At 41.2% G+C, this 19,042-nt stretch overlaps 1 protein-coding gene across 1 annotated transcript in view; it reads left to right on the top strand.

Moving 5' to 3' along the window:
- Klhl14 (kelch like family member 14) overlaps nt 1-19,042 on the top strand; it is a 107,835-nt gene that overhangs the window by 69,695 nt on the left and 19,098 nt on the right. The window contains exon 3 of the mRNA XM_038332116.1: nt 14,243-14,332. Coding sequence (XP_038188044.1) covers nt 14,243-14,332 — 90 coding nt within the window. The remainder of the gene's footprint in view (nt 1-14,242; nt 14,333-19,042) is intronic.

Raw genomic sequence — 19,042 nt, 5'->3', positions numbered from 1 at the left:
GAGGGAAAGAGAAAGCCTTCTTTCATCACTGGCATGGCAACATCATAGAAGGGCCTGCTGGATAATGGCCCTGTCCCTACTCCCTACAGCTACTGCTCACTGTGTCTACTGCTGTGTATGTAGGTTCCATTTTGGGTTTCTGGACATGGGACACTCTAGCATCTGATAGAAAGGACGGCAGAAGAGAAGAAGTTTTTCATTTTGTTTTGTTTTTAAAACTAAAGCAATGGACCCAGTGAGGGCAGCTGAAGTAAGTAATGGCTGGGGACAGAGAGAAGATGGCATATCGCTGCCTAAGCCACGCACCAATGGCTTCCCTTTCCTCTAGACGTCTCTGACATGAAGCCCCTGGCGCCATTGCGCTGCTATATCCAAATACTCCTGTATATGTCTATAGCAGTGTTTCAGATAGAGAAGTAAGTTTCCCAGGGAAATAAAAAAGCTGTGGTGATATTATTCTGACAAATCTCACAGCGTCAGGAACCTCTAAGACAACTGCCAGGTCCTATGGCGATCTTAGCCCACGGGAAGGTCGCAGGTACCGTCACTCTTGAACACAGATGTCAAGGCCACTTCAGCCCCAGTCCTTTCACACTCCCACCACGGTTGGTTCCCACTACTCTCTTACCTCCACATCTCCCCCTCATGCCTGCCTCTCAACTCCCAGGAAGCATGAGAACATCTGGCCCAATAGATACCTGCTTCAATAGTGGATGAAGGATGGGGAAAGCATTCTCTTTTCTTCTTGTGGGAAAAAAAATCAGTGTTCCTACATCACACAGCTACGCTCTTAAAGAAAGTCGAATTAATTGTCTTTAATAGCATTATATATAATACACTCATAATACAGTGCCAGTCAAAGCCAGTTTAGGGGACACTTCTAGCAAGAAAGAGAGTTTGGTACATATCTTATGAATTAGGGTTTTTGTCTGTGTTTTAAGACTGGAGAATTACAAAGTATGTGTTGACCTTCATGACTATATTCATAAACAAGTATCGCTTAATATGTGATAGATATCTAGTTTTGCCAGTAAAAAGAAAGAATGCCAAAACGGAGAACAGGGATTCATTATACTGCCTCCGTACTCCTGACCTCTGACCTGTACACAGACACAGTCACAAAGGCAGCACTGTGTCACGTACCACAGCCATGACCAGCACCTGGAGCTCATGTCCCTTGTGTGGAACAAGGCATTGACTCAGCATATGAACACGTGCACCCCATGACATTACCAAGAGGACTGTGGGATCAATCCTACTGGAGCCTTGCAGTAAAATTTCTTGAGAATAAAAAATTGCAAAGTCACCAAGAACACACTGAATCAGAATGAAATGCACGTGACAGGTAAACCAGAAGGAAAAAAACTGTTCCTTCTCGTTTCTGTGATGGCACCAAGTGTGTCTGCAGGAACACAGTGACTCTGCATGTCAAGACAGGGTGCAGAGGCCACGACTATGGGGCTGTTCCATAAGAGAATCTGAGTAGGGTAGAAGAACTGCTCTCTTCAAAGACAGCCCAGACAAAGGCCATCTCTTTAATTTGCCCTTTCTCCAAACACATTTTCCTACCCCTCCACAAAAGTTAATATTATAATTGCATTATTACTATCGCAGAAGAAGACTATGACTACAATAGGATAATGTTTTAATGAATTTCACTTTAATCACGAATTTTTTTAGAAGTGACCCAATTAAAATCAAAATCACATGATACAGCTTAGCCCAAGCCTGGTAGATGGTAAGAGCACAATAAATTAATAGTTGTTGGAGCAGTGTCACCTGTCCTAATAATGACTTTTTCTTCTACCACTGTCTGGAATAATCTCTATGACTTGGCTTAAAGTCACTTTCTCTCTGGACATTTCTTCACTTCTTCCTCTAAGTATACATGCATATATTACCCCTCTCTTTCTTGGCTTATACTCTCTCTCTCCCTCCCTCCCTCCCTTCCTCCCTCCCTCCCTCCCTCTCTCTCCCTCTCCCTCTCCCTCTCCCTCTTGCTCACAGCTTTGAAGTACAGGAATGGTGTCCAATTAATATCAATTCAGAGCTCAGCACAATAATCAATAGTTAATAATACTTTTGAGTATGATGAATGAATGAAAGGCCAGCTGATACGTCATGGGTTTCCAAATGAACCACTGGTGCCCACTTTCCAACACTGTGATCATCAGATGTCACCACAAGCCCCTGTTGTATGGACTGGCCCCTTCCCTACCTCTTGCCTCAGTAAGAGAATTTAAATAGTCATTTTTGCTATCCTGTTGCTATGCTATCCATAATGAAAAATACCTATTCTCTTGATTTTTGTCAAGTGCTTTTGCTCCAAACATTTAAATAGTATGTTGCTACTTAATTCATAGACACTTTACTAATTTTATTTAAGTAGAGAAAATAAAGCTGCCATTTCTGACTCCTCCGGGAAGATGTGGCCAACAAGTATTCTGGGGAAAACACAGGCATTCAAGCACTAACTGTTTCTTCAACAAGTTTCTGAAAATGCAATGAGGGATGCAGAGCAAAACAAAAATAAGACTTATCATTAAAAATGATGTCTGCTTTCCTTCTCAGGGATCTGTTTTTACCTCTAAATGTAAAAACAAAACCATAGGGCTGAAGAGTTGGGTCAAAGGTTAAGAGTACTTCCTGCTCTTCCAGAGAACCCAGGTTCAATCCCCAGCACCCATGTGGTAGCTAACAACCACCTGTAACTCCAGGTCCAGGGGATCTGATACCCCCCTGACCTCTACAGATATGCACATGGTTCAGACATACATGCAGGCAAAACAGCTATACACATAAAAAATGAAGCAAATAAATTATTAAGCAAATATATATTTAAGTCATAATTAGCATAGCAAGATATATCAAAGTAAAATAGCTGATATTGTATTTGATATTGATATTGTATTGATATTGATAGCAACTAAAATGTGGGAGCATATTAATGTTAGTGTTCTAACTAAAACATAAATAGGACTCCAGAAGCCAGATTTGCTTAAACAAAATCCTACTTTAAATTACTGGGAATGTAGCTCACTGATAGAGCGCTTGCCCCAAATGCATGAGATCCTAAGTTCAATCCTCAATAGTGACAAAATAAAGTAAGAAGCCCTATTTTCCTGTTTGAAGTTGCTATAGTATTATGGCTATTAGGACTTCCCCAACATTAGTAATCAGAATAAAATGAGGATATATTAAAAACCTCCAACCTTGGAATAAGTAGGTGCCATGATAGTTCTTGGAAGAAATCTATGACCAACCCTTGAAGAATTTAGGAACTGCCTTTGCTAAAAAGGATATTTGTGTTCCTCCTGATGATGTTTACCTTAGAAATCATAGGCTGCGGTCTAAGACATGTCTTTTGCCTTTGTCTGCTCTTTTCTTCCTTCAAGACCTCTGAGATGCATTCCCTTTTTACTTGTTTTTAATTATGTGCATGTGTCAGTATGTGTGTATGTACACTTGAGTACAGGTGTCAGTGGAGACTGGCCAATAGAGAGACTTAGATCCCTTGGACCTGTAGTTACAAGTGGGCACATGTCACTCTAAGGTTCGGGGAAAGAACTCAGGTCTTTTGGAAGATCAGCAAGCATTCCACTGAGCCATCTCTTCAGCAAAGACTATATAATTTCCAAAAAAGTAAGTCACACAGTCTTTATCCCAAACATTCACTTATTCTTGCCACTGGTATTTATTGATTCATTAATATTCTGAATATTTTGTCAAGTGTAGCAGCTAAAGGGATTCCAGAGGTTTATCCAGTACATCTCGTGGTTCTGTGCTAATCATGAAGTTACTAAGGTGACACAGTCTGGCTCCGAGGAGTCAAGAGATCCTTTGACAAGCGAAAGACAGCTAAACTTCATATGCTCTATCATCATGCAGGAATTACTACAGTGATGGCATGCATTTATGACGATAGTCAGAAGATGGGAACCATAACACAATCCCCAGAGTCAGGAAGATGCCCTTAGACATAGCCTTAAACTGTGAAAGAGAACAAAATTCTCTTGGTTCTCATGTGCCCCTAAACCTAACATGTGCTTTTTTTAAATTTATGCATCTTGAAGCCACTTAAATAAAACTCTAATAAGTGATATCCCAGATCACTATATGAAAAACAAATTGGGCTTTAGAGAGAAGGTGTTGGCAAATTTTGGGCTAATTAGAGAACCTCTCGAGTATTTTCCAGATTCATATCATATAGATCTTCTAGAAGGCTGGCTTTGCAGACTGTCCATAATAATTAAAATACCTATAAATATATAAAATTCTTCCACTTAGTCACAGTTTTCAGATGTAGCACAACCTGAACACAACATAATAAAAAGTAGAAGGCTTGGCTGGGGCCATGATTCAGTATATAAAGAGCTTTCTGTGCAAACAACAGTGCCTGAGTTCAGATCCCCACACCCAGAGTAAGAGCCAGATGTGGTGTTGTTGGTATACACCTGTAACCCAGATGTGGTGGTGTTGGTATACACCTATAATCCAGATGTGGTGGTATTGGTATACACCTGAAATCCAGATGTGGTGGTACTGGTATACACCTGTAATCCTGGTGTTGGAAGACAGAGACTAGAGGATGAAGGGACTTGCCAGGCCAGTCAGTCTAGCCAAACATGAGTGCCAGGTTCTAGGAGAGAGCCCTTGCTTTAAAGAACAAAGGGACAATGTTTGAGTACCACACCCAACATTCACCTCTGACCCCCCCCACACACCCCACATTTTAAGATATATGAATAATTACATATTAATCACTCAACAATATGTACAAAATATCTGTGAAAGGATGACCTGTTTTGCTATGCATACATTCTACTTCCTGAAACACTGACCAAGTTGCTAGACCTTTTCAGGAAGGTTGAATAGTATGTTGAAACTAACAAGCAAACTTTAGAACATTTGTTTTTCAATTGTGTTTACCATAAAATTGAAGAAATGAGTTTTTTAAGCCCTTTAGGATCTGACGACAAAGATTACTCATTCGGTATTGTGAAGGTAAGGCGTCTTCCTTTCAAGTTACATTTGTTTTCAGCAGCATGTAATTGCTATTTGAATTTGCTTCAATGAGTAAATATTTTACAATACATATTTTACAAATACTGTGCTTCCAAAATATCATTTATTTTTTTTCCTGTTTAGATAACTCCCTAGGGAAAATGACACCTTAAAAACAAAAATCATGTATTTATATAGAAAACAAAATGTATCAGGGAATCTAAAGCCAATAGAGGAATGTATAGAATACAAATGGTTTTTAAATGTGTGATAATATTCTCTTTCTCTGCCTTTAAAATGAATGCCAATTTGAATTTTAACTAGATACCAAATGCTCACTATCATTTAACTGGTCATGTAGAGTGGATAGTGACAGGCTTGTCAACATGTAAAAGGCACGCGTTCTTTGCTTAAAAGTTTCATTTGGAGGAGTTTATCCCTACATATAGACTCTCGTGTGTGTGTGTGTGTGTGTGTGTGTGTGTGTGTGTGTGTGTGTGTGTCAGGCCCTCAACACAATACCACACAAAATACACAATGCAATAATAGCAGCAAATACATGTATAGATACACACACATATTTGCTGCTATAACAAATACACATACATGTGTATGTAATATATACCACAACTATCATGGAGTAGCTATGTTGTTTTATTTGGTGTACTAGAGAAATATATAAAATTACATAAGAAAGCCAAGAAATATAAAAGCAGTTCCCAAACCAATATGGTATAATAACAGGAGAACAGACAGAAGCATGGCACTCACAGATTCACCCCTTCTGAGGTAGGGTCTCCTGCACTTTTCATGACTTCTTTTGACCTTTTTCTCTTTCTGAAACATGCACAGCAGCATTGTGCTGATGCTCAAACTCAGCCAGGATCAATGACCTTATTTTTAAATTAGAAAAGACCATAGTTCTTTCCTTCAAGGTCCTTGTAGTTTGAAGTGAACTAAAACTGCTAGTCAAAGATTGCAGTGAGTGTGATTAAAGATGCAGTGAGTGTGATTAAAGATTGCAGTGAGTGTGATTAAAGATGCAGTGAGTGTGATTAAAGATTGCAGTGAGTGTGATTAAAGATTGCAGTGAGTGTGATTAAAGATTGCAGTGAGTGTGATTAAAGATTGCAGTGAGTGTGATTAAAGATTGCAGTGAGTGTGATTACAACTTCTGCGCTGGGTTTTGACCTTTTCCCCCAGGCCCTGGAAAGTTATGGTTCTTGTCCCTTCATCAGTTTTCAGCAGTTATCAACACAGATCCCTTCTCCACATCCACGGTCATGTCTCCATCACCATTCGCCTGGGCCATGGAAGATTTTCCTCTTCTGTTCTTTCTAATCAGGAATAACCTAAGTGATACTTTAGAACCTAAATGATGTGTCATCCTTCCTCTGACATTCCTCAAATATCTTTCTATTGTGCTTAGAACAAGATAACTCATTAGGACCCCCATGCCAGTCTCCAAATGACTGTTGACATCACCCCTTCCCCTAGCTACTCCCTACCCATAGTTCTCTCTGTTTTTCTCACCCATTCATCTCATCCTATGTCTGAATTTCTGCAAGTCCCTACCCCTTGCATTTGGGCAGATAGCCTCTTCCCTCTCTTTAAATTAAACTTTAAATATCACTCCCTAGAAAAACCTTCATCTGCCCTCCTTGTCTTGATTATCTCCATTAGTTTGTGTTCTTTTTCCTTATAAGATAGGGATGATGTGCTTCTGAGAGCAGGGGCATTTTGACCTTCACTCTTCGCCACATTATTGGTAGAAAAGCATCTGCATGTAAAGAATATTTAGTAAATGTTTGCTGAAGACATTAATAAACAGCCGTCAGTGATGAACAAGATCAGTGACAGAGCTCGCACCTGTGTGATGCAGGGAAGACAGCATAGGGTTGTCTTCTGGCAGTGTCCTCCAGCATCCTGTGGGCTGCTCTGCATCCACTTCCCAAACCTGGCCTCACCTTCCACTGCGCTAATGCTCTGAAGACATCCCTAGCCAGTGCCCTGAGGCCTCTGCACTGGCCGTTCTTGCTACTGCTCCCTGCATGGTGTCCTCACTCATTGCAGTCTCTTCTCTTCTTGGAGGTCATCCACTTGGCCATTCAGAAAATAAAGGCATCTTCCACCCTCTGTCAGAACTCATCACCTTCATAATCCCCTCACCCCAGGCTTCATTTCCTTACCTTCATTGAACTTAACTTTTGAGACAAAAAGCAAGTTTTATTGTCTGTGGTGCGTGTTCTCTGAGTAAGCAGCTTCTGTTCCTAGGACTCCTGGCAGGCACAGCTCTGCGTGGTGTGTAGTAGACACGCAGCAGATGCTAAAGAGTGAATCTTGGGTTATTGCTTCTGTTTGTTTTAGTGAAAATGCCCCCAGACACAGACCTGTCATTCAGCGACTGGAGACACAGTGGCAGGAAAGAAACAAGCTTAAGGCCAGTTTGGGAAACTTAGTGAAACCCTGCCTAAACACAAAAGTAAGAACTAGAAAATGGCTTGGATGCGGTTTGGTGGTAGAATGCACCCTGTCCTAGGTGCAATGATAAGTAGCCCTAAAATATGTAAATAAATAAGCCTAATATGTGCAATCTTTCTGAAAGAAAAGCCAAGGACACAGTTCCAGTAATGCCCTCCATGACGGAAACCCAAATGCATACTTTTTAAATATGTAGATGCCTATTTAACATATTATATTAAATATAATTTAATATATATAATTTAGCTATTTAAAAATATATGTGCTAATGCATAATTTTATTTACCATATGTATGTATGTATATATATATATACATATATATATACACAAACATATGGTAAGCAAAATTACATATGTATTAGTACATAACTGATTTTTCAAAAACTTAAAATATGCCATTTTGGACAAGTTTGTAATTTTACTTATCTGAAGCCAAAAGGAAGTCAAGGCCCCCATAACTGTTACATCTAAACAAACAAACCTTCAATTCCCATTTTTTGGCAATCGCACATTCTTGGTGTGGCTCCAAGCAACTTCTCACTGGATAGTCATGAGTGTCGTGAGTTCTGAATGGTGTCTGTGCTCTCTACTAGAAGGTGCCTGTATTCCCTGGATCTAGAACATGGGAGGAGACAGATTAATATGCATCTTTAGGAGAATAAGGCATTCATAGACAAAAGCAAGTACTCGAGCACTTGCTATGCTAGAGAGGGTCCCTGTGCCCCTGGTACTCAAGAATCTACATCCAAGGTGGAAACAGGTACAACTTGTTTAAAAATATTCATAACCTATTGTCTGTAGACTCTAACTATCATCACGGGCAAGTATGTTTTTTCCCCTGACTCCATGAAGCAAACCTACTCCATCTTAGTAAGCAAATGAATTGAAAAGCTATTTTTAAAATGTTAAAACTTTAGCCATTGGGGAAATGCAAGTCAGAATGAAAGTGGAATTGTGGCTTGCTCCAGTAAGAGTGGCTGTCATCAAATAAACAAGGAGCAACACATGTTGATGAGGGAGCTAGGAGTAAGGGACGGGGATGAGGGAGGGATAACCATATCCCACTATAAGAATGTGGCTGAGGCCGGGCGGCGGTGGCGCACGCCTTTAATCCCAGCACTCGGGAGGCAGAGGCAGGCGGATCTCTGTGAGTTCGGGACCAGCCTGGTCTACAAGAGCTAGTTCCAGGACAGGCTCCAAAGCTACAGAGAAACCCTGTCTCGAAAAACCAAAAAAAAAAAAAAAAAAAAAAAAAAAAAAAATGTGGCTGAGTTCAGCCACTATGAACTCAGTAGAGAGTCTTCATTCACAAAATGTCCAGAAGATCCAACTCCTTACAGACATTCACCCTCAAATCATCAAAGGAAGCATGGAATAAAGACTCATGTACCAGTCGTATTTGTTGAGGCAGTGATAGCCAAGTCATAGAATCTCCTGGGTGCACAACAGCAGACAACGGATAAAGAAAATATAGTATATATACATAGTGGAGTCTCATTCATTCAAACAGAACAAATCCTGTCACCTGTTGGAAAAAGAAAAAAACATAGAATATGGGATGACTATGTTAGGGGAAAGAGGCTAGACTCAAAAACAGCTGCCATGTGTTTCCTCTCATATGTGGAAGACAGGGAGGGTAGAGAAGAATTAACATTAAAGTAAGAAGTGAGTCATTTAAGATACACATATGGAGCTAAGCAGTGGTGGCACATATCTTTAATCCCAGCACTCAAGAGGCCGAGGCAGGTAGATCTCTGTGAGTTCGAGGCCAGCCTGGTCTACAAGAGCTACTTCCAGGGCAGGCCCCAAAGCTACAGAGAAATCCTGTCTCAAAAAACCAAAAAATAAAAAAATAAAAAAGACATACTTATGGAAAAAGGAAAAGAGGGAAGGTAGAAAAGAAAATAAAACAGGACATGAACACGATCAAAATACACTATATGCATTGATTAACCATCAAACTGAAACCCTTTACTTTGTACAGTTAGTACGTGCTAATAAAAAATCTTACTTTGGACCTTGGACTCAACATAGTGTAGAGAACCCTGATGGCTGTTTGGCCTCAAGAGGGAGGGAGTGGGGGTGTGGGTGGAGGGGAGGGGAGGGAAGGGGGAGGAGGAAGGGAGGAGATGGCAATTTTTAATAAAAAATAAATAAACTGGAAAAAAAACATAAAAAAAGAAAGAAAACAAGTCTCTTTAATATTTGTATGTATGGAAAAATTTAAAGGAGCACTTGCATTTTAAATATGTAAGTAATAAGCACATTTAAAGTATGATGCAGTATTAAAATTATATATGAATTTCAGGGACACTATCATTGAACACTCAGGGACTCGGTAATTATTTTCTGGTTGGCTGAACACACCTATTGAAAGTCAGTAGAGTGAAATGCAGAAGAGCGTAGGTCCGGGTCCAGACATTCCCATGTTTGAAGTAGAGTTGTGCTATTCATTAGCTGAGTGTGACCTTCAACAAGTGACGTAACCTCCCAAGGCCTCAGTATTTCTCTTAGAAATAAGGGGGCTGAGCAACGTCTGATCCACACACAGATAAACATATAAAATGAAGCATGCAAATAAATATAGGTAGAGACATCATCTGTTTTACTGTACACTTTTATCATGCATTGTAGTATCATTAATTGATCAACACATTTGATTTTTCTCTTTACCTAAATGGGAACGAATGAATAGCAAGAGCTAAACACACATATTTTCAGAGATATAATGCCAGTAAACACAGAAACATAATTATATATTCAATTTAACATGGTCAGTGGTAAACGGTGGCTATTATCACAAAAAGCAACACTTTACACAAGGAGAATCCAATGCCTACTTCTCAATCAACTACAGTTTTGTGCACAGCATCCTGAATCATTCTATTGAAGTGGTTCAGGGAGGGGGTGGAAGACTGTGTGGCTGAGATTTATATGGCTTTAAAATCGTGGGAAAACAATTAACAGGTAGAGAGTTCATTGTAGCAGAGACCCAGCTTGTAGCAATTGCTGACATCTGTTTTATGTGTGATCAGTCATTCTGCAGGGTCAATACTGTGACTAGCTCTCTCCGAGTTTACAAGTTCATAGTATCATCCCACTGCTTTCTACTTGTTTAATTTAAAATATTAAATATCAGCAGATGTTTTATTGAATTCCTCAATTCAGAATAAAACTTCAGGTGCTTGGCATGGGAAAAGCAAAAAATGGTATAAACTGCTTTAGACTTAGAGACCCGTAGAAGTGCTCCCTCGGGTGACCAGAGGATTTTGTTCTATGATTTTCTGGCTTCTACCCCATTTTTCCTTCTAGCATGACTCGTTTGTGTGAGATGAAGCTAAGACTCCTCGTGAAGGGCCCTATAAACATGTGTTCTTCGATTTTAAATCTGATTCGAAGGCGCCTCTCTTCTGCTCCCTGAGAGTAAAGTGACCTTTTTAAATGGAGGGAAGTGGCTTCCGATGACAGGCTTGATAAATGCGGTCGTGCTCACTCAATAAAATAAGGCCCAGTGCATTTGAGGATAAATCAGTGGAATGTGCAGCCCCACCTGTCTGTCCCCATCATTCATTTCCACTGTCACTTTCACAGTGGCTGATGGATCACAGTTGCTGTAAAATTAGACAGCCTTTAATCTCATTTCATCCTGATTAGCTCCTCTGCCCCTTTCCCTCTAAGTCACTGACTGACACGCTAAAAACTCAGGGCGGGCTGTGCACCAACATGGAGGACCCACCTCCTCCGCCACCTGCTTGTGCACACACACACAGGTGTCCACCACTAGGGTAGTCTGGGAAGGAGAAGGGGTTGGCCTTGGGGTGACTTAAAAGAGAACGGGTATGTGCCAGGTACGCTGGATCACTGGCTCTTATTCCTTGTCCTATTGACTTGTGCTTTCCTTTGGGTTTAATCAGAAGTCAAGGGAGTTAGAGTTCTTTCGAAATTGAAACATTGATCAAATATTTTATTTATAATAAACTTGGAAGCATTTTACATTCAGTGATGATCTCAAGAGTCATTTGTGTCTATTTATAGCCTTCTATTTCACAGCAAGAACAGAGAAAGGGTAATAATTCAAGAATGCGAATGCTGAAATGCCCAACCAAAAAATATAATATGCAAGATTATCAAACAAAAATAAAAACGTGGAGAAAAAAAGAAGACCAGCACAAGCCCATTCCATCAGGACTTTAAAGAACTTCTTTGCCCTGATTTTCCGGGAGCTCAGTAGTTAGCATAAAGCAATAGCTTCATTTGTTTGCACAAAGCGTAACAATAGAGGTAGTCAAATGAGAAAGAGGCTTAAGAGGAAATCGTGTATTATTTCCTTCACTTAACTTTTGCCTGAATGGAAACAAACGCACGGCAGGGGCAAACACAAGTACTGCTGCATTTTCAGAGGTTTTGTTTTATTATAAGGCTGGCCCATGGTTAAAGAGAAGAAAATATCAATTTTTCGTTTTTGTAAAAAGATTTGGACACTGGGATAATTAAAATTTTAAAGTAAAGTATATGGGGCATGATGGCTGACCACGGAGTGGGTTAACCCAGCTGCTGGCTTCTATTTCTGCACAGTGTCACCTGTAACTGGCTGCATGCAAGGGCAGGTGGTGCTGTGTGAGTTCACACAGGTCAGGGGACACTATGTCAAGCTGGAGCAGCCAGTCACAGCACATGATGGGGTAATCCAGGCCCCTTTCTGGTTTAGTGCAAAAGGTATCTTCATTCAAAGTGCAGCGGTTTTATTTATTTGACTTTTAAGATACAGCTTCAAAACATAAGCAAATTTGGTTGTTCAGTGAACCTAATAGCTAGACCTACACCAAAGAATTCGAGTCATGGCTCAACAAGATTTATCAGTAGAGATCTTTCTCCAAAGATTAAAGTGAGGACTGGGAGGTCTAAGGACATCTTTAAGATGCCAAAGTCCCTGATGTGACTCCTAGATTCCACAAGCCACTTTAAGAACCCTTTTCTTTAACCCCTAGATCAGGTTTATACATATGAATGCTTTTTGTTTCATGGCTATAACTTCAGAGAAAATGCATATTCACAGTAAATATTAATTAACTAATGAATCAGAATTCCTACATCCTCTTTGTAGTTTAGTAAGAAGCTTAAAGGCTGCACTTAGAGAACTTTTCCCCAAGTTCTCATCTGAAAGCCATGCCTGGTTCTTACTGTTTTTATTTATGTACATTAGCCAGTATAAGTCATCTCTGAGCGAGCTAGGAGATAATTAAAGCAAAATGACATGCGGGATGTGTGCATAACCCTCAAAATAAATCAGGTATAAGATAAGTTCTTGTTCTCCCACAGGTATACAATAAGTTCTTTCTCTCCCTTTCTCTCTCTCCCTCACTCTCCTTCTCTCTCTCTCTCTCTCTCTCTCTCTCTCTCTCCTTCTCTCCTCTCCTCTCTCTCTCTCTCTCTCTCCGCTCCCGTCCCTCCCTCCCTCCCTCCCTCTCTCTCTCTCTCTCTCTCATCTCTCCTCTCTCATGCTCTGTCTTCCCTCTCTCCATCCTGCCCCCTCCCTCCCTCCTTCCCTCCCGCCCCTAACCCCTCCCTACACCCCTCCCTTCCGGCTCTCTGCTCGTGGCCAGTGCTCGTCTCTCTTCTCTCCCCTCTCTCAGTCTCTCTCTCTCTCTCTCTCTCTCTCTGTCTCACTCCCATCCCCGCACATTGGCAAAGGAGCTCAGAGTAAGAATTGGCCGGGATTCATATTGATTTCCCACTGCACTGGTTTCTTAAGTGCTCTGTTGATCCGTGTCAAGCAATAAGTTCCCTGCCTGAACAGGCACTTCACCTCCCCATTTGTCCTCACCTAGATTTAAGGTGCCCATATGATGAGCTGAACAAGGACATCATTTTTCCTACTGGTGTCACTGGGCCCAAACCACTGCGTGTCATATGATAGCTCATGCCGCAAACGTCTACAATCACCCTGTGATATTATCCCAGCAGAGACCAACGCTGCACAACACCAAAGGTGACAGCAGCAGCCTGCTCTATACCTCGTAATTTTCCAAGGAGATGCAAATGAAAGAGAAACCTGGCTTTGGTGGGTTTGGGAATGAGACCCTGCTTCACAGCCTCTACAGCTGGGTGCAGACAAAGAGTGGAGGAGAATGGATAGACGTGACACCCCTGACAGCTTTCATCTTTGTTCCACAAGAGCTCTGATGCAGATAGATGGAAAACGTGTGATTGTGCTGCTAATGGCATTGTACAGGAAATTAAGCATATACATTTGGAGGAGGCATTAAATCAGCAGGACCTTAATTTAAAAACTTAAAACTGTATGGAAATTCAGCCTGCTCAATGCTGTGGAGTAGAAAGCCATGCAGCACCCTGGTCTGTTTGTGGAAAGATTGCCAGCAAATGGTTCTACATTATTCAGAGTTACTTCTCTCAGGAAGTAGCTGCCAGCCCTGACCATTTGGGAGTGTCAGCCATTGCCATAGAAACCTATCCCCCCACCATCGGGCAGATGAGGAGAGCTCCAGGATGGAACGCAGCGTGCAGGCTGCTCTTGACTAATTTGTGGAATAACACAATGCAAAATTAATCAAAAGAGGTTGGGCTTGAAACTGCCAGGAACACACCACTGAGCCAGGGTGTGTGACTCATAGGAGCTGTGGGTAGCCATGCTGTTGCCTGTTGACTGAGTCTCATGTTTTATACACGTTGGTGAAGTATGTAGCTGGTAAGCTGAGGTACTGGAAAGTTTTACATGTCCTTTTCTCTTGATTCCAGTTATGCCTTACAACAGTGCCCACCACTGTGTTGTCGAGGTAGAAAACTTCCTGTTCGTGTTGGGTGGAGAGGACCAGTGGAATCCAAATGGTAACTATTGAATGGTTTTGATTGTAGCTGCTTTGTTCAACTGAGCTTTGGGTTACTACAACAAAATGTCTGAGGCCACTAACTTTAAAGAGAAACGGTTCATTGAGGTCATAGTTTGGAAGGCACTGTGTGTACTTCAGTTCCGACGGGAGCAGAGGATGGTGGCCCTCTATGACAGAGTGAGCGAAGAATCGTTATACCATCATGGCGGCAGAGAAAGAGAGGGGATAAGCAGGGTCTCACAACACCTAAAGACATGGCTCCAACGAACTTAGGACCTCCCATCCAGTCTACCTCCTAAACTTCCCATCTGTGAATACTGTCGTCTTGTGATACAAACCTTTACCATGCAGATGAGCTTTGGGTGAACCACTCAAATATACCACAGCAGCGTTGAACAAGTACACACTGTAAAGTGATGACTGTCCATTTCTTTTATACTTAGTGTTGAAAATACATTTCTGTGCAACACGGGCAAATGAAAGGTCATGGGGTTGGCTGACAGAGGGCGGGAGGATACTCAAGGAGCTAGTTGAGGACATATGTAACAGAGCATTCAAGTGCCAGTTCTCAGGGGACTTAGCTTCACAGTGATACCCAGCCCTTGTCCTTATCCATCCCCGGGGAAATGCCACCAGCAGAAGCAAGGACTCCCAGGGGAAGGTTGAGTTAGTTGCAGCTGTTCAGATCTTCACCCATTACTCTCCTCCCACTCTGTCTATATGAGAACAAGGTTGCAATAAGCATTCTCTCCCTCATGCAGCACGGAACCCTGCTTCAAGTTCTTTTGCAGTAAGTAGGACCAAAAACTTAGTGCACCTACTGTCTTCTTGGCAGTTTTTATAAGTGTGTCTTCCATAGGTTACCTGCCATCTTTCCTATAACTGTGATGCCTTCCTAAATGAAAGGAAACCTTTTGGTACACATCCCAAATCGAATATGAAAACACTGTGTCTCACAGAATATGCAAAATGATTGTGATTTGTTTTAGAAAGCTTCCAAGTGAGGGAAGAGCCACAGTTGTAGCCTTCTGTGTTACAGTGATAATTATGACTAAGATGCCATAAACCAGCTTGCAGGTACACATTTTTACTTTAAAACCCCAGAACATCACACTGAAATTAAATATACTGTGTCTATTTTACTGTGAATGTTCTCTTTCAGCATCTGCACCAAGGCAAATTGTATAAAAATCACAACATCTGCTCCCTCTAGAAAATCATAAAAGAAAACAAGCCAGACTGCCCCTTATTAAAAAAGAAGGAGACCACTCAGTCAATTAAGTGTTCGTCATGTCAACACGAGAACCTGATTCAATCTCCAGAAACTAGATTTAAAAAGAAAGAAAGAGAGAAAGGAAGGAAGGAAGGAAGGAAGGAAGGAAGGAAGGAAGGAAGGAAGGAAGGTGGGAATTCTGTAATCCCGGCACCAAGGATAAAGAGACAGGGGGATTCCTAGGGGTTCCTGGCTAGTCTGTCTAGCCTACCTGGTAAGGTTAAGGTGGACAGTACCAGAGGAATAACACTTGAGGCTGTCATTTGATATCCACATACAAGTGCACAAACATGCAACCCCCCCCCCACACACACACATACATACAAGATCCCTTATGCAAAGGAGATACTTTCGGGCTCTATATCTTTGTTGTAAGCCAGTATTAGAAGTATATAGAGTGCACAAGTAATCACATCACAAGCCACTGGATTTATATCACAAATGAATCTGCAAAATATTCTTGGGAGGGTCAGATTAAAGCTACAACCCAAAACTCACAAGACGACTTAGCCAGGAAAGCTTTTGGCCAAGCATGATAATCTGAGTTCAGTCCCTAGGACCTACAGGATAGAAGGAGAAAACTGACTCCCACAGGTTTCCCTGACTTCTGTAAGTGTACCATGGCATGCACACAACACCCCTAACACACACACACACACACACACACACACACACACACAAAATTAATCAATCAATCAAATAAATGTATTTTAAAAATTTAAAACATGAAAAGAAAAATTTAAGAAGTCCTATTTCTGACCACAATGTACTTCCTGGACACTCTCTGCAGGCCTCTGTTAAAATAATCAATCCTCCCCACCACAGCTTGGCTTTCAAAAGCAAAACGAAAAAAAAAAAAAAACTTATGAGTCTACACATATGAGTCTTCCTTTTAATAATAATAATAAAAAAAAACCGCCTCACTATGCAGCCCAGGCTGTCCTCAAACTCATGAATTCCCTGCCTCAATTTCCCAAGTGCTGGGATTACAGGCATGAGCTATGACACCTGTCTTTTTTTTTAATTTTATTTTCAGTGCTGAGGCTTAACCCTAGGGCTTTGTTGATGCAGTGAAAATACTTTACCACAGTGCTAGCATAGCCAGTCCAAGTGTTACCCTCCCCCAAAACTGATGAAAATAGCTCCTGGAGTTGCTCCGCATGATGGCCTGGTTGATCAAGTGTTTGCTGTACAAGCCTGAGGACTCGGGTTTGACCCTCAGGACACATGTAAAAGGCTAGGCCTGGTGGTATATGTTTTTAATTCTAGTGCCGGGGTTGGGTTGGAGACAGGTGGGTCTCTGGAGCTCGCGACCAACAAGCCTAACCTGTTCAAGGCCAGGTTAGTAAATAAATCTGTCAGAAAAAGGGGAAGGGCATTGGGGAAACAATACCTAAGCTTGACCTCTGGCTTCTGCACATATGTGTGTGCAACATGCATGTGCACGTGCACATACACACACACACACACACACACACATACCACATCTGCTCCATAAGCATAGGTCACAAAGCATAACTTCTTATCTGTTTGCTTTTCAACTTGGAATCAAAAATATCTCCAAGAGAACTAGGCTGGAAGTTGGGGAGAATTTAGAGGATATTCCTTTCAATAGTCAAGAAGATCAAGATTTTGTCTTTGAATTAACTGAGAGACCCATACTTCACCATTGGAATTTGCTGATTTCACTCTACCTACACCTGAAACAAACAGCAGCCAGGATTAAAATCCTGCATGAACATGCTCTGGCAGAAAGACTTATTAATCCACAGTCACACTTTGAGCTGGAGCCGCTCACTGGAACCTCAGTGCACATCATAGGAGACACCCCATGTCAGCCCAGAGTGCCGGGGCATGGGGTGCGTGTGATCAGCATCACTGATCACCCAGTCAATGTCCCGTCTCCGACTTAGCTGCTAGGAAGCTCAGAAGGAAGTTTTAGCAGAGCTTGTGTGTTGCATGTTAATTTCAGTGTTACCCCAGTTACAGACCTGGCATCTCACACTATCCGTAAAATTCCTTTTTAGAATCTTGGAAACTTCCAGATGGAAATTTGGCTTCTTTAAATAGAAGGGAACTGGATATACCAGCGGCAAGTAAGCTAGCCTTTGGTTGCCCTTGTCAATTAGGAATGTATTACAACTAAAAAGCACTCTAACGAGTCATTGGCTGGCACCTTCCCCAAGTGGAAGGTACGAGCAGCAGGCAAGGCAGCCTATTCAGCGAGAGCTGTATCTGTGGCCATGATCTGCCAACATTACAACTAAGACGTGGCTGCATCTATTTCTAAGGGACCTGGGCTATTTGCTCTTAATGTCTACCACATTTCCATAAATACTTTCCACGTACCTACACATTCTTCCCATCCAGCCACAGTAGACTCTGCTAGTATTAGCAGCGATAGTTGATAAGCACTCAGTATTTCAGTCAGAAAAAAAATGCTGAAATTTCAATGAATCCTCAGAAGCACCTGTGAGTCAGAATCTATGATAGCCTGAGTTTTTCTATGTACAGAGTGAGCCTGAAGAGTATCCTTGTAGGGAAACACTGCTCATGACAGGAAAGGAACTGATTCCATGATAGGTTTGTCTAAGTATTTCTCACCCTTAGTCTCACGAAGCACTGCATCAGCGGGAAGAGTCTCCAGCTTGTTTACAAAGAGCTCCAGTCATTTCACATCTGAAAACACTGAAGGACTTGAACCTCTCAGAAATGTGCGATTTTCATATCACCATGCCCTGTGCAACTAAAACCAACGCAGAGAATAAATACCTGATGCTAATATAAAATATTCACATGTAATAACTATATGAGAGAACAGTTAAATATATGGCTCAAATATTAGATACATATATATCTGTCTAAAGATGAGAACTCAGGTTCAATGTCCATTCCTATGAAAATGGATCATGAGAGGTGTATCTTGAAGAAATACAAAATTTTGAATTCCAGATCATGCTCATAAAACATAAGGATGCTCTTCATTGAGCAGAAATTCACAATTCTATGTATTGGTGGTCTTGCTTTCAAGACCAAAAATGGAGGTCAGAAAACATAAATTGCTGGACCAACTAGCAGTATACAAACAAAGTCTTCTACTAAGCTACTTTGTAAATGTTACTTCCTGTCAACTTGCTTCACATCCTAGCAATAGGAATGTATTTAATATACATATGTGCTATCAGAATACAGATAGATAGATAGATAGATAGATAGATAGATAGATAGATAGACAGACAGACAGATACTTGATTTACATTTACCACTTTAACTTCCAAACAACTCAAAGGGGATTTTCCTCCCCAAGTCTGTTCCTCCATACCATTGACTGAAAACTGTCGCATTTCCTCAATTATTAATAATCATCACTGGTGTCTGGTGATGGGGCATCTTCACAAGACGAGAAGTGAAGGAAGAGTCAGAAAGAAAATGAAG

This window comes from Arvicola amphibius, chromosome 5 (assembly GCF_903992535.2).
Source record: "Arvicola amphibius chromosome 5, mArvAmp1.2, whole genome shotgun sequence".
Taxonomy (NCBI): Eukaryota; Metazoa; Chordata; class Mammalia; order Rodentia; family Cricetidae; genus Arvicola; species Arvicola amphibius.
The sequence above is the reverse complement of the archived record's forward strand: the minus strand, read 5'-3'. Positions and strand labels throughout refer to the sequence as shown.